Source organism: Mustela erminea, chromosome 1 (genome assembly GCF_009829155.1).
Source record: "Mustela erminea isolate mMusErm1 chromosome 1, mMusErm1.Pri, whole genome shotgun sequence".
Classification (NCBI taxonomy): domain Eukaryota; kingdom Metazoa; phylum Chordata; class Mammalia; order Carnivora; family Mustelidae; genus Mustela; species Mustela erminea.
Window position 1 is genome coordinate 26817016 of NC_045614.1, and position 15825 is coordinate 26832840.

The 15825-nt window shown below is 51.1% G+C and overlaps 1 protein-coding gene across 2 annotated transcripts; it reads left to right on the forward strand.

Moving 5' to 3' along the window:
- Positions 1-2271: 2271 nt before the first annotated feature.
- On the forward strand, positions 2272-8888 carry LOC116578896 (protein ATP6V1FNB). Of its 2 annotated transcripts, none has more exons than XM_032323496.1 (2): positions 2272-5250; positions 7638-8888. In XM_032323496.1, exons 1-2 carry the CDS (start codon positions 4728-4730, stop codon positions 7754-7756), a joined length of 642 nt encoding a protein of 213 aa, XP_032179387.1. In that variant the 5' UTR covers positions 2272-4727; the 3' UTR covers positions 7757-8888. The 2 variants fall into 2 exon arrangements, with proteins under 2 accessions (XP_032179387.1, XP_032179395.1); XM_032323504.1 differs by lacking the exon at positions 7638-8888 and adding an exon at positions 6639-6973.
- Positions 8889-15825: the final 6937 nt, after the last annotated feature.

A 15825-nucleotide genomic window follows, 5' to 3' on the forward strand; every position in this document is an offset into this window, starting at 1 on the left:
AAGAAGCTCATTAATTTAAGTGCTCTTTGGGCTTAGCACTCTGTCTGATGGAAGCCAGATCTAGGAAAGGAATGGAATCTTTTCAAATCCCCATTAACTGGGAGGGGGAAGGGGTTTTGTAATCAGGATATTCCACTAATGAAAACTCTCTTCCAGAAACACGTCTTGTTTAGCTCATTTTTTTCCCCCTCCTAACAATGGCAAATCATAACTCAAAGAGGGAGTAAAAATGTCACACGGCTCAAAGCAAGCCTGAATTCGAATTTTTCCCCCTCTGGCTTTGTCCTAAGGATGCTGACCAAACACTTGGCGAAACAAAGGGATCCTTTTTGCTTTGTAACAAGGCTTTTGTCTGGGTCCCTGAGCCCACAGGGGACCAACTCTTATGCAAGGAATTTAGGGTGGCCCACCCCATACCCCTTCTCTCTCCCTCAAGAGTTCTCCAAAGCAGGCAGGCAGGAGGTGGGGAATTTATCCTGACTTATGGCCTGCATCCAAGGGTGTTTCGGATTTGCTTATCTCCCCAGGACAAAGCTCAAGGATCAAAGAATATTCGAGCCTTGTACTGCCAACATTATTATTCCCTTTGCCATAACCACCGCCTTCCCAAGGTATCAGGATGCCTCTCCCAGGACAAAGCTAATACTGAACCCTGGTGGGAGAAAGGGGATCTCTGAGAAAGAGGAAATCTCAGCAGAGGCGCCACGCCCCCGGAAATGCCAGGCTCGGGCCCAGCTCCAAGCAGCTGGCACCTGTACCAGCAGTGTTGCTGGGTATGTGAGAAATGCCCAGAAAGCAGCTAGCTGCAGGTTCAAGTCTTCAGTCCCAGCCCTGCGGCTTACCGACTCAGACTCTGGCTGGCTCTCCATCTCCCCAAATGTCCCAGACTTCTTCATAGCACTCATTTTATACCAGTCGAGACAGCCTTACACTTTCTTGTCTTGCAGACTGGATGTCCCAGTCTGGAACATTCTTCCTCCACTCTTTGTCTGGCTAACTCCTGTTCATAGCTCAGGTTTCAAAGGGCACCTCCTCCAGGAAGCCGCCTTTGTGTCTCAGTGCCCTCATCCATAAAATGGGCAAGTGGGAAACTTCCATTCTAAGATTAACCTCTAGAAAGGTCTCCCAACACATTCATCCTCCAACTGGCTGCCAAATCCTTCCCCACCCAGAGCTGCTAGAATAGGGACTGACTACATGTTGAGGAGACTCAGTTCCCCAAGGCAAAGTAGAAAGGGTACCTCCATGAGGGGAAGGGAGCCTGTAGGGTGTCTATTAAGCATGGTGATTCAAAGCATGGGCCAGAGGGTTCAGATCCTGCCCTGCCATGAACTCCAGCAGATCATTTACCCATCAGACTCTCATAGCTTCTGTTTTCTCTCCAATGAAATGGGGTACTAGAACCTACCCTATGTGGTGTTCTGAGGGAACACTGTGTTCACGGACAAAATGAATGTAAACAACATACCACAGTGTCTAGTACATGATAAGCCTTCATAGAATTACTACTGGTGAAAGGTAAATAAGAGGATTCTTCTATAGGGAGAGTTTAAATCTGGGGTGGGGGTGGGGGCTACTTTAAGGACACACATAACCACAAACAGAAGGGGCACTTGGCCTGCAAACAGAGCCCAGTACTGGGAACTGGGTTGGGAGTCATCAGTGAGAGTGGATGGGGTGGCCAATGGCAGTACTAGGAGCAGGGTGGGTCCTTGGAGGCCTGGGGGAGTGGCCAGGAAGGTGGGAAGAAAGGTGAGTCAGGAGCACTGGGGAGAGACCCAGCTCACCTTCCAGCCTCCCCTGGTTTCCCTTTCAGGGACCCCTTCCCTTAGCAGAAGCCTAGGCCAGAGGCAGGCCTGGGGCTGCCCCCACACCTTCCCAGGGGTTGCAGGATGGGTTTGAAGTGAATAAATCTGGAGTAAACCAAGTGTAATAACTAACACTAATGCTAGAGTCTTAGGATTACCCTCATTTTTTTACAGGGGCATCTCCCAGGGCTCAGAGAGGTTAAGTGACTTGTACAATGTCACACAGTAATGGTCAAGGCTGTGTTAAAAGCCAGAAAGCCTGGGGCGCCTGGGTGTCTGCCTTCAGCTCAGGTCATGATCCAAGGATCCTGGGATGGAGCCCTGCATTAGGCTGTCTGCTCAGCAGGGACCCTGCTTCCCTGCCCCCCACCCCCTCCCCGCCTCTCTGCCTGCCTCTCTGCCTACTTGTGATCTCTGTCAAATAAATAAATAAAAATCTTTTTAAAAATAAAAGGGAAAAAAATTCAGAAAGCCTGAATGTAGGGAGAAGGGCATGAAGCGGTGCCCTGCACCCAAGGGCCTCCCCCAGGTGGGTACTCGGAATCCAAAGGCGACTCTCCTTGTGAGCCAACCTCTGTTCCTGAGCCCGTTGGAAGTGAGTATATTTGGGGCGCCTTTCTACACCCTTCCACCCCACTTCCCTCTTGGGAGTGCCTGTCCAGCCCTCAGTGTAACACCCGCCTCCTCCACCCGCCTATTGACAGGACAGCTACTCCGCTGTCATCCCCGTGATGACCGCCAGGGGTCGCCTTGGGCGCGCCAACCGTGGCACGGAAGAAAACCCTGCGGTCCGGAAGGCACTGGGTCTTCCAAGCCAGGAGGGAGCACACCCACCTCTGCGCTTCCTGGGGCTGGGGTGGTCTGGGTCAGGGATGCTTGCTTGAGTTCCGGGGTCATACCCTGCCCCACAAGCATCTGACACTAGGGTCCGGCCGCCCCCAGCCCCTAAATCTGCTCTGAATTTCCTCCATCTGTCCCTGAGGCAACAGAATAGACATGAAGTCTGCTGATTCATCCTTTCCTCGAGCACTTTCTCTGAGCACCAACTGTATGCCAGATAATCCCCCCAGACATACTGGAAATGTGGAGTTGAGGAGGACAGGACCCAGAATGCAACCTCCGTGAAGGAGGGACAGTTTGTCAGCACTGTTCACTTGCCGCTCCTGGCACACACATCCCCTCAGTACCCAAAGTGTGTTTGGTGCTTACAGGAGAGCCTGGATTAAAAAAGTGATTGCACAATTAATTGATGACTGTTGTGAGTGCTCCAGATGAGCTCCTACCATGCCTGGGCTGTTTTACTTACCAAGCTGGTTCTTAATCTTCCCAATTGTCCCAAACATCATAACCCTCATTTTACAGCTGGGAAGACTGAAAGCACAGAGGGCAGTCTAGACAGCCTTATGGTTTCTTGCCTTGGGAGTCCCAGTCTACAACATTCTTCCACTACTCTTTGCCTGGCTAACTCATGGTCACAGTTCAGGGTTCACTCAAAGGGCATCTCCTCCAGGAAGCCTCCCCTGATCATCTCTCCAGTTCCCTGCTCCCCATCTACCTGATTATGAGTCTGTCTCCCCTCCTGGACTGTGAAACCCTGAAGGCAGGAAGCATGTAGACTCTGTTCCTCCTCATCTACCTTTAGTACCTGGCTTAGTGTCTGGCAACAGGGTCAAGAGTGAATGAATGTTTGTTGAATGAATAAATGAGAGCACATAAAGCAGATAGTGGAAAGGTGCATGGCTCCAGGGCATTATGGGTAACCTCCTTGTCACTGGTACTCAGGCGGCCCACACCTGCAGGGCCCTGATGGGAGAGGCAGAGGGTGTGAGGGTCCTGGAAGTGGATGTTATGGAGCTGCTGGGTAACTGGTGGGTCCTCCTCTGCTTGCCCCCACTCCCACCACCCACTGTCTCTCTCAGATGATGCTGTCACATTCAGTGGGAAAGTTCTATATCTGTAACGCGGGGCGGGGTGTGAGGGGGGGTTGATGTCCATCCCAGTGGAACCAAATGAACATTGCTGAGCCCCCATCTCTCCATCTGGAAAAGGAATGGGAGAGAGCCTGCTAGTGAGTCACCGTGAGGATTCCACTGAGTGGGATCACTCGTTAAAGCCTCCAGCCCAGTGCCTAGCACAGAGTAGCCCGGGTGTGCCCTGGGCTGGCACATAGTTAGTTCCTGCAAGTCTCCCTTTCCTCACCTGGAAAGGAGGTTAATGAGAGCCCCAGCAACCGAAGAGGGTGGTTTCAGGCAGAGGGAGCTCAGCACAGCAGCTGGCACTGAGCAGGGCCTTGTGAACAGCGGCTGCCTCCATCCACGCCAGGCACTGTTCCAAGTTCTTCTACCCTGGCTTGATGTCATTCTCGCGAGTCCAGAAGTAATTCCCGCTGACATTCTGATGTTTCAGTGATGCCAGGTAAGCTCTCCTGTGTCAGAGCCGTGTCTGAGGAGTTGGGGGTCCAGAGTTTCCATGGCAACCCCCCAGCCATGTGTCCAGAGCATCCTGAGAGTGGACCCTGGGCCTCCCTTGGGACCTCCCTGGGTGCCTGGTGCACGGTAGGTGTGCGTCAGGGTTTGCTGAATGGACTAGAGGCTCGGGCACCCTGTGAGCCTCCCTGGGACCCTCTGGGTGTGGGGGGTAAAGGCTTGGGCCCCGAGTCCCTCTGGGGCAGAATACAGCCTCCTGCCAGGCACACTGGGTGGGCTGCAGCCAGCCCTTGCTCCCTTTTCCAGCCTGGTCTGTCCTGCTGCCTGCGAGTGGCCCCCTGAGCAGCCCAGCCCCTCCTCTCCAGCGGGGCCTTGGCAACCCGGCCCTCATTGGCTGCACGTAACCTTGGAGACGGGTCCCCGCAGAGCAAACAGGCCACAGGGCTCCGGGCAGAATGGTTCCTCCCTCCGCACCCTGTCCCCTCCCACTGCCATGAGGGATCTCTGCACCACCCAGAGCCAAGCCTACTGGCGAGAGCGCATCCAGAAGGAGACCACAGCCCGGGTCACCTGGAAGATCAACTATGGCCACAAGTACCTGAAGGAGGGGCCCATGCCCAGGAAGCGGCTGCAGCGGGCCCCCCTCAGGTTAGCCTTGGGAGCAGGGCCCTTGCCTGCCACCAGCGCCCCTGAGAGCAAGGAAATATGGGATGGATGGCCAGAGACCAAGGGGGTCCGGGATCAACTGTCCAAGGGAGTGGGCGTCCAGGGCCCCCCACCCAAGGGAGAGAAGGCCTGGGAGGCCCAAAGAGCCCCTCGGGGGCCAGCAGTCCAGACCAGGCCAGGGGGCTTAGAAATGAGGCAGGTCCCCGCCGGCACCTTGCGGCTGCTCTTCCAAGGCATCTCCCACGACGGCCAAGGCCGGGCCTCGTACCTCCGTGAGCGGCATCGGCAGAAGCCAGAGGAGAAGTTTCTGTACCCGGTCTTGTCATCCTGGGAGTACGGCTGGCACATGGGTAAGGGCTGCCACCATCTTGCCACTCCAGGCCTCTACTGGCAGGCCTGGCCCTCCCCTCCCCCACCCCAGCCCTGTCCTTAATCACCCCGCAGGCAACAGCCTATCCCTCGGTCTCACCCTTCTCAGAGCAGGCCCCACGCCTTCACACCTTCGGGCCTTCGCACATTTTCGTTGCTCCACCTGGAATGTACCTCCTGCCTCCTCCTCTGCTTGCTAACTTTCCCATGTCACCTCCTCTGGGAAGCCCTCCGAAAGTCCTCCAGGTAGATTTGAGTCCACCCTAGTGCTTATCCAGCTTTCTGTGTCTACAGAAGCCCTGGGCCCCCTGTGTCACCATTCCTCAAGTATCCATCTGGTCTAATGAGCCCTTTGGGTTCCAGAAATTCCTAGTTAATTTTATTAAGGCCCTCCCAGCCCCCAGCTTGGGGATGGTACCCTGTGACCATGGAATGAGTGAACAAATGAATGAAGGTAGACTAGGGAATGAGGCCTTGGTTTGGAATCAGGAAGTGCAAGTTCAAATCCTAGCTCCTCCCCTTGGGAGTTGTGTTGAGCTCAAGTAAGAACCTTAACATCACTGGACCTCAGTTTCCACATCTGAAAAATGGGACTATACTAGTACCTGTCTTCCTGTGTCACAGAGTTTTGGGGAAATCAAATGGGAAAGCACCCTGAACAGAAAGTTTTTTCACAAAATCCTCATGCGGTGGAGAGGACATTCATTCATCTGACATGCGATGCTTTCATTCTGGAAAGTCCAGCGAGGGAGATCTAGAGTCACTAAATCCCAGCTCTGCCCCAACATGAGTTAGCAAACGAACAACCATGGAAGAGGGACTCAGTTTGAAATGAGAGTGCCTGGGTTTGGATTCTGGTCTGTTGATTTATTCACTCGCTCAACAAAGATTTAGTGAGCACCTGATTTACGTCAGGACCTTTGTGTCCCTGGGGATATGGCAGAGCTTGTGAGTGTTCAGCCTGTAGAAGGAGATCTGTCGGGAAAAGGAGAGGAAGACGCAGGGGCTCCTTGGTGGACAGGTGGTCAGGGAAGGACTGCTGGGACAGGATGCTGGAGCAGAAGCCTGAGGTGTTTCTACTTCATCGGATTCTTCCGAGGAGGGCCTGACTCCTTGGGCCCCAGAGCGAGTCTCGGTTCCTGCACTACACCCCCCTCCCTTCTCCCCCTCTCCTCCTCCTGCCTATGGGTCTATGTCTCTGCCCGTGAAGCCACTGCCAGGCAAGGGCCACCAGACCGAGCAAACGAAACTACAGGATGCCCAGTTACATTTGAGCTTCGGATAAACAATAATTTATTAGTCTAAGTATGTCCCAGATATGGCACGGAACATACTTAGACTGAAAAATTGCCGTTTATCTGAAATTCAGCCATCACTGGGCATCCTTTACTTCATCCACAGTCCGAATACTGGAGCCGGGGGGAGCTGCTCCCGGATGCCTCCTGTGTCCTAGGGCAGTCCTAGGTTCAGGGCCAAGACTGAAGACTGTTTCCCTCCATGGTTGTTCTGCTTAAGCTCCCGGTTGCTCCTAAAATCTCCTGAACATTCTGTAAGATTCTGGCCTCATGCCCCCTACCCTGACCAGTTCAGGGACTAAATGAGGAACAGATGAGAGAACTTCTGTGGACCATCTCTCTCCATCCCCCGACCCGGTTACAGACAGGAGCTGCATCATCCCGGAGAGGGGAGGGGGAGTAGGGTGCACTGCAAACAGCCATGGGGCAGTGGGGTCACATGCATCATCTGGACCCCAGCTGGATTGTCCCCAAATGCCCTTTGACACATAGAGAGTACCAGTCTAGTGCTTGGCACATAGTAAGTGCTCAACAGATGGTAACTGGTATTATTATTATTATTATTATTATTATTATTAATTCAGCAGCCAGAACTTACTGCTGGTGGGCATCTGGGAGCTGGTTCAGCCTTGGCGAGGACCCTGGAGACTCTCACTAAGAAGCTCTGGGATGGAGGGGCTCTCACTAGACAAAAGGGAGAAATGGAATGAGGTTACCCCTTGTCGGTGTAGGGTAGGGATGGGAACAAAAGAGTCAACTGGTGGAATGACTTGAGCGCCTGCCACCCGTTGGGGCAGATTGTGGGCCCAAAGCCAATGTAAGGCTTTGAGGTCTCCATGCTACGTACGCCAGGTGTACCATGTAGTTCCTGGTTGCTAAGAAGGAACAGGGGAGTGAGGGAGGGATCAAGGGGCACAGGGGCAACTGCTGCCCCCAACTGTTCAGAAGTACTTCAAGATTTTAACTAGAGCGATTGTAGCCCGTGTCCCTGCTGACCCTCGGCCCTCCTGGCTGGGCCAGGGCTGGCGGGAGGAAGGTGGCCCCACCTCAACCAGGCCTTTGCTGTGTTCCAGGGGACATCATGAAGGACACCAGGGCTCCAACGTATGCCAGGTGCCAGCCCATCTCAAAGACCTTTTACATCAAGAGTAGCGTCTTCCATTTTCCACGGCGAACAGACCAGCTAAGCTGAGCTCAAGGGGGGCTCAGAGGCTGCTCCTGCCTTCTCCTGCAGTCTGTGCGGACCCCGCTGCGCAGAGATGCTGCCGCTCCACCTACCTTCCCTCCGTTTGTCCGGCCCTGCCTTCTCTGTGGAGCATGAGGGGACATGAGTGTTTTTCTCTACCTCTGGGACTCAGGGTGGCCCACCTGCAGCCTCTTGGATGTCCTCAGGGACTTCAGCTCCTTGCACAGCCCTGCCCCCAGCATCACCAGCCAAGTGTGGCTGCTCGCTGCCCTCCCAGTGTCCCAGCAGCAGAGCAGGAGGCAGGGGAGGGGCTCGCTAAGTGGAGGAGAGAAGTATCTCCCTGTCTTGACTCTCTCTATATTTCAGTGAAGGGACCCACAGCCGAATCGCTTGGTCCCAGTGTATCCACCAGTTCAAGGAGGAAGTGGTTTCTATGTTTACTTACTATTTCTCTCACTGTCCCCCACCTCCACCCCGAAGTACCTGCATGGGTCAGGTTTGCCTTGTTTTTGTAGCAAACAGCCACCACCTTTATTGCTTTAACCAATAAAGGCATATTCGTGCAGCACGGTGCACTCTGATGGCCAGTGCGCCGCCTGTCGCCTGCGGCCTGCCAACCTGGGGAGCCGAGCCACTCCCATCTGGTGGCTCTGCCATCTCCTAGGGCTTCAGGGTCTTTCCCTGAGTCTCTCTGCATCCAGCTGGGGACAAGGGAAGAGACAGAGTCTGGGGAGAACACACCCACTCTTAACTGCCTTGGTCCGAAACGGACCAATGTCGCCTCCCGTCACGTCCTGTTGATGAGAACTCATTCCATGACTTCTAGGTGTGTGAAGGCTGAGAGAGTTGTGTCTCTTCTGGTCAGCCTCTCAGTACAACTTCACAGACAGCCAGGCTCCCTACAGCTGAGATTTGAGCTAATTGGCCTGGCTTTCCCTCATCGACTTCAGGAAAGTTCTGGAGTGGGGAAGAGCAAGAGGCAGAGGATGTGAGTGAGGGCCAAAGTGTGCGTGTGATTCAAATGGAATTCACACTGTGGCTTTGCATGCACACCAGAGGTGCTTGGCAACAACCTGCTGAATGTACTCAAATACCAAAGAACACCCTGGATTCCTCCAGGGGCCATGTGATTGCAACAGCCATGGATCTGACCGCTCCTGTGGGTCAGACCTGGTCTGGGCTCCTGTGGGATCAGGGGCCACACCTTCTGGGAGTTCACAGTGCAGACTGAGAAGGGCTTGTGATGGGGAAGGTGGGCACTTTGGGAGCACAGAGGAGACACTGAAGTCGGCATGGTGTGAAAATGATTTAAGTGATGATTTTCTCAATTCTCTCAAGGAGGGGACTCCGTAGCTAGCACCGTTCTAGAGGCTCGGGAAAGAGATTCATTACAAACAGTGAATGTCCCAGGATGTTAGGCTTACTTCTTCTGAGGAATTTATTTGTGTATGTATTTAACAAAACTCCAATGTGGCATTGACTATGTACGGGCATTTTTCCAAGGCTGCACTGTGGCAATCGGTAGGCATAAGCCACACGGGTCCATTGAGCCCTTGAAATGTGTTGTAAGCATAAAAGATACACGAAAACTTGAAGATTTAATATGATAAAAAAGGTAAACTATCTAATGATTGTTATATTGAGTTACATGCTGAAAAGACAAAGTCTGTCATTTCAGACTTGGATGCTGGATTAAACCAGCGATTGGCAGACTTTCTCTGGAAAGGACTAGTTGTATTTTCCACTTGGGAGCCATCCAGTCTCAACTCCACAGCTACTCAACTCTGCAGTTACAGGGTAAAGGCAGCCATAAATAATACATAACCAAATGGGTGTGGCTGTGTGCCCGTAAAGCTTTATTTAAAAAAATAGGCAGTGGGCTCGACTTGACCTACAGGCTGTCATGTACTCACCCCTGGGTTAAATAAAATATATTATTCAAATTACATTTACTTGTTTATTTATTTATTTATTTTTGCTTTTCTTAATGTGGCTAATAGAAGATTTCAGATTACATTCGGCTCACATGCTATTCCTACTGAACAAGCTGATCTAAGTATTCTATGAATATTAACTCTAGGGATAACTGTTACCCTGAGGCGGGGGTGGGGGGTCGGGGAGTGTGTGAAATCTGCTGACAACCTAAGAAAAGAGCATGCATTGGCTCCTTAGCCTGGCTGCCAAGGGGTGGAGCCCAAGGCCAGACTAGCTTGTGGCTGCTTCCTGGGAATATCCCAGTCTGTACCCTCTCTGTAGGTTCCTTTGACTAAAAGGAAGTCCCCAGAAAGACCACCAGGTGGTGCTGTCAGACCACAGAGCCTGGCAGTTGGCCTGCAGAGACCTGGGCTCTAGGGCTGGGGTTGACCATTCACCTGCCGTGTGGCCTTGGACCTCAATTTTCTGACCTATAAAATGGGGTCAGACTGGCCTAGTGGAAACATGACCTTTTAAGACAGACTGACCTGATTTGAGCTTTGACTCCACCAGAGCCACAGGATGACTATCATGGTCCCCAGGCATTTTGCCTTCGTGCACCCCTTCTTCCATAGAAAAATATTAAAAGTTATATTTAAACTCTGTTGGTATAAGCACAAATATCTTAATATTACATATTAAAATATCTTTCCTCAACCTAAAACTTCATCTTATTCCTTCTTATTCTGAAAGAAAAAATTTCTGTGGCCCTTAAAACTATCATAAGCCCTAAGCCCAGAGGCTACTGGGCCTCTGGGAGAGTCACACGGGACTCCACTACTCACCAGCTGTGTGACTATGGGCAGGTTATTCAACCTCTCTGGGCCTCAGTTTCCTCATTTATGAAATGGAGATGACAACAGACCCCATGTTTTTAGAGCCATGGTTGGAATTTAGTGAGAGAGTATATACCATGACTATGAGTGGCAGCTATTATTTCTTCTTATTATTTATTATCTTTAAGGATATATTCAGCTCTAACCTCTATGAAACTACTAAAGTATCTCAAACAAGTAAGAATCTCAAAATACATCAAAAACATTTTTTTTTTTTTTCTGAAGCTTCCAGGCTCCTTGGTGGGGGAAGTAGGAGAGTTTCCCAGAGAAGAGTGTGTCAGCAGAAGTTTTTGCAAATGGCAAACACAGATTTTTTTTTTTTTTTCTCCTGCCATCAGGGAACTTATGAGGGAGGAACATGGGCTTGCACCAAATAGCTGGACCCTGAGCCCCTGGACAATATGTGCCGGTGGGCAAGAACTTGTTTGGGAAAGGTGAGTGAGTGTGTGTGTGTGTGTGTGTGTCTGTATGTCACATTCATCTTTCTAAGATGGGAGATTTGCATGGAGTTTTGAAGGCTATGAAAGCCTCAAGCATATGGAGACAGGAACATCATATTTGCAGGGAAGAGGAGTAAAGAGGGAAGGGGTGCTTTAGGCTAAGGGAATAGTATGTGAAAAAGTCCGTGGGGCGCACCTGGGTGGCTCAGTGGATTAAGCCTCTGCCTCCAGCTCAGGTCATGATATCATGATATCAGGGTCCTGGGATTGAGCCTCGCATTGGGCTCTCTGCTCAGCGGGGAGCCTGCTTCCTCCTCTCTCTCTGCCTGCCTCTCTGCCTACTTGCGATCTCTCTATGTCAAATAAATAAATAAAATCTTAAAAAAAAAAGATTAAAAAAAAAGTCCAGGGTAGGAGGGTAGAGGTCAAGTTCAAGGTGAGGTTTAGCTGAATTTTAGTTCATCTATCCCTGGTGCCACCCCATTTTATATCCTTCAAATATTCTTTGAGAAACTTGAATACACTAGAAAGCGGGTCAGTTTTCTTTGTATTGTTTTGGTTTGGGGCTTTTAATTTAATTTAATTATTTTAATTTATTTGACAGAGAGAGAGAAAGAGAGAAAGCATGAGTGAGGGCAGCAGACTGGGGTAGAGGAAGAAGCGGACTCTCCAATGAGCTGGGAGCCCGATGTGGGACTCAATCCCAGGGCCCTGAGATCATGACCCAAGCCGAAGGCAGACACTTAATGACTGAGCTACCCAAGTGTCCCAGCACTAAAATTTTTTAATCCCCAATTTGTACCAGCAGAAATCACTATCTTTGTAAGCTAGGTGTTTCCATCTGGAAGCATTTCTAAAAGAAAAATTACAACAACGTCCACTACTTTTCACTCCAAAAAAAAAAAAAAATTGCTTCAAAGGATGACTATGAAAAGGCTTTTACCTTCTTAACAAGATAGCACAGTAGTGCCCCAGTGTTTCATTAACTCCACAAAAACTGTGAGTAGTGACTACGAAGACACAGCTTTGCCATCATAGAGGCTGACGATTGGGAGTGGGGGCAGACACTGAGCAACCAGCTGTACAGGTAATGAGGGTTAGGAAAGGGACCTGAAGAGCACTGTGGGAAGATGTAATGGAGGGTCATAGAAAGACTGGGGGAAGCTAGTGAGAAAAGGCCTTCCTGAGTGAGATTTAAGCTGAGTTTTGAGGAATGAGAAGAAATTAGCGAAGCGGATGGGGTGATGGGGAAAAGGGGTGATGGGAGTAGGGGTGCCAGTGCAAAGCCCAGAAGCTGGGGAGAGCATGAAGAACTGAAGAACTACATGTTGTGGCTAGAAGGTGTAATGGTTGAAAGTGGAGTTGGAGAAGTAAGTGAAGGCCAAGATATACAGGGCTTCGATGAAAAGGACTGGGGTCTTTACCCAGAAGAGAAGTGGGGAGCCCTTGAGGGTTTTGGCAGGGAGGCAACAGCAGGAGATTTGCATTTTAGTAAGTATATCCTGTTGTTGGGAGGAGACCAGATTGTAGGGGGCTAGGGTGGGAGTGGTGGGACCAGTGCGGGGGCCGCTGATGCCACCCAAGGAGAGTCCATGGCTTGGCCTATGGCAGCCCCCCTTGGCTCTTGGCCCCATGAGGCCTGATGTTTGTCTGCAGCTCAGTCTCAGCTACGTGGAGACTTTGGGAACCAAGCGACCATCTGGCTAGAAAATGTCCCGTTGTTCCAGTCCATTCAGGGAACGCACTGTTTCCCACACTATTTTCTCAGAAGAGGCGTGTGCGTGCGTGCGTGCGTGCGTCTGTGTGTGTGAATGCGAGCGTGCGCGTGCCTGCGAACGTGCGCGCGCATGCGCGTTTGTATATGTGTGCAATGCTCCCTGCACGGCTCCTTGTTTTCTCGAGATTCCCTCAGTTTTATGGAATTCAGTAGCTTTCCTGAGTCCTGAAGCTTGAAACCGCTGGTGCCCGAGTTCCGTGGACCTTGGTTACCCGTCCCTTCTCCCAGATGTGACCTGTGAGTAAACGACATGGGAATGTGGGCTCCTCACGGTGCCTCTGTCCTCAGGACCATGGGGTGGATTCCTTAATGGGGGAGACTCGGCAGCCGATGCAGGTGGAAACGTCTCTCACCCGCACACCTGCCTTGGCCAGACCCCTTTGCTCCCTCCAGGAGGGAAGACAGATGTGGCCTCTAGTCTGTCACCTTTTCCTTTCCTGGTTTGACAACTGTCCTTTATACTTGCCTTCTCCAATCCAAGGGAAAGATGGGAGCCAGGGCTGCTGAATTAGAGAAGCTCCCGGTACTCCCCACCCCGGTCTCCCATCCCAGCAGGGACAGGATGAGGAATACTAAACATTAACACAGAGGGGTCTCTGTGCTTGCGGCAGGAAAGGGTGTTGAATAGAAAGCGATAATAACAGGGCCTGGATGGAGACACATCTCCATGTCTCAAGTCTCACTTGCCGAAATGCTTTTTGTGGTCCAAGATAAAGCAATGGAACCTTAGTCTGATTCCTCATATGGCAACAATTCAAAGCAGTGAAATGAGAGACCTTTGTACCCAAAGACTGCAGGTGGGCCATCCTTTGATGGAGCAAGTCCTATTGTTAAAATACAGCCTCCATCTTTGGAGGGCTTACCAAGTGTGAGGCACGTATTTGGTATGTTACATTCATTACTTAAACTTCATCTCTGAGGTTGGTTCTCTCATTAGCCTCGTTTTAGACATAAGGGAACTGAGGGCAAGTGGGCGGCTCAGAATCCCAGAGCTCCAAGGTGGTGCAGAGTATGACTCCGAAGTGAGCCAGAGTCCTGGATCACTCTACACTTCTTGTCCCGAAGCAGAGCTGGGAGAGTGAGTTCAAGATCTGGTCCCTCGATAAAGAATGAAAGAAGAGTCTCATCCTCAGGTCACCTGGGAGCTTGTTGAAAAGGCAGTTCCTGAGGCACCTGGATGGCTGGTTTGGTTGAGCGTCTAGACGCCTTAGCTCAGGTCATGACCTCAGGGTCCTGGGATCGAGTCCTGTGTTGGACTCCCTGCTCAGTGGAGAGTCTGATTGTCTCTTTCTCTCTGCCCTCTACCCCTGCTCGTGTGCATGCACGCTCTCTCTCTATATATATATATCATAAATTAATTAATTAAAAATAAAAATGCAGGCTCCCACCCTGCCCCCACTCCAAGCTTCTGAGACAGACTCTGGGAGCCTGGGACCTGGGATCAGCATAACAGGTCCTCTGGGATTCTGGTGCATACAAGTTTCAAACCCTCTGGACAAAGCCAAAGCTGAAAGGTTATACACACAACCAGGGTATACCCTCCTTCCCCAAAAGTTGCAAGGGTTCCTTGCCCCAGGCAGACCAGGTGACCCAGAGGGATGGGAGCATGTCTGTGGCTCTGTTAGTTTGTGACCAGAAAGAAACAGCCTCACTCCAGCCTCACTCCGTCTCTTCTTGTCTGGCAGAGTTTGCCCGGAATGGGAGCTGGCGGGGCCTGTGGCTCTGGGAAGCTGCTTCAGCGCAGGGATAGAGGGATGTCTTCTCACCAAGGAGGCCGCAGGGTAGCAGAGACCAGCTCAGAACCATTGACAAGCTCACTTAGTGTCTGGCCAACTTTTCCCCACCAAGCACAGGGCTCTTGTCCCACTGTGCTACTGGCCTTTAGGGCAAAAGCATGATCCTATCCTCCAAAATATGCTCTTTTGGGAATTGCCTGCTTGACCATTTTGGACCTTAGAAACTGGAAGTTTTCCTGGGCCTGTGAGCCCTGTTCAGAAGGGATGACAGAAGCTTTATAGCCTTGCCACCTGCCCCCACCCCCAGTTCCAACAAGAGCTCTGAGGGTCATTGGGTTTTTGGAGAGAAACAATTTTCCCATTTAAGCCAACCCCTTTTGATTTTATTCCCTTGCTCAGATGCAAACCAAATTTTAAAAATCAGGCTCATGGTTTCTTTCTTATATCAAAAGTCACATTGTCCCTGATATATTAAGGAAAATAATCAGGGGGTGGGACCCTGCTTATAGGATGCTAATGCTCTATTTTGGGGAGTCACTTAATGGTGCTGATTATTCATAGATTTTCTTGAAAGAATGCATAGGCTGGTAAGAGGAGTTGCATCTGACACAGGCAACTAAGGGGTGGGGTCCCGGGGCAGCAATCCTTATCACTGCTTATGCTTTGGAATGCCTGCATATTTAGCCATGCCCAGGTACTATTTGAACAAAAGAAACAATACAAGAGAAAGCAAAGCCAAACAAACAAAAATGGTCACCATGGATACAGGTAAAATGGTGCTTCTCGGCAGGACTCCTCTGCAGCTCTTTGGTTGCAGAATGATAACAAAATCCTTGAGTCTCTGCCAGCCAGCTAGCCTCCTCAAAGCCTAGGAGGAGGGAGGCTTGGAACGTGCAGGGAAGGGGCAGTCCCGTGGGGCACCAAGTGCAAGGTGGGACAAAGGCAAGGCTGACATGATACCCCACAAAATACAGACCCTTGTAGGCATCCAAAACCTGGGCTCTCTCGATGTGGGTGATGGGAGTGTCTGAGGGATTTAGAAGCAGGAATGGGAGAGCAGGTGGACCATGGTCAGAATGCAATTCCAAAGGATGGCACTGGTAGGTACTGGGGTGGCTGAGTTGGAGGACAATTTAGAGGCAGGGAGACCAGATGGGATAGCCTTCCTTCTTGATCCCTGTGAGACATGATCACTATCCTGACCTCAGACAAGAGGAAGTAGATTCCTCAGAGAGTGAAGGGCCCAAATCATGGGGTGCAGTGGAGGCCTTGGCCTTCCTGGTCATTTCCTGTGGACTAGGATCCACTCCAT

Bases quoted from the DNA above. Each gene is read 5' to 3' on its own strand.
- LOC116578896 (XM_032323496.1), top strand. From the start codon at position 4,728: ATGAGGGATCTCTGCACCACCCAGAGCCAAGCCTACTGGCGAGAGCGC. The intron at 5,251-7,637 runs GTAAGGGCTGCC...GCTGTGTTCCAG, and splicing joins GGAGTACGGCTGGCACATGG to GGGACATCATGAAGGACACC.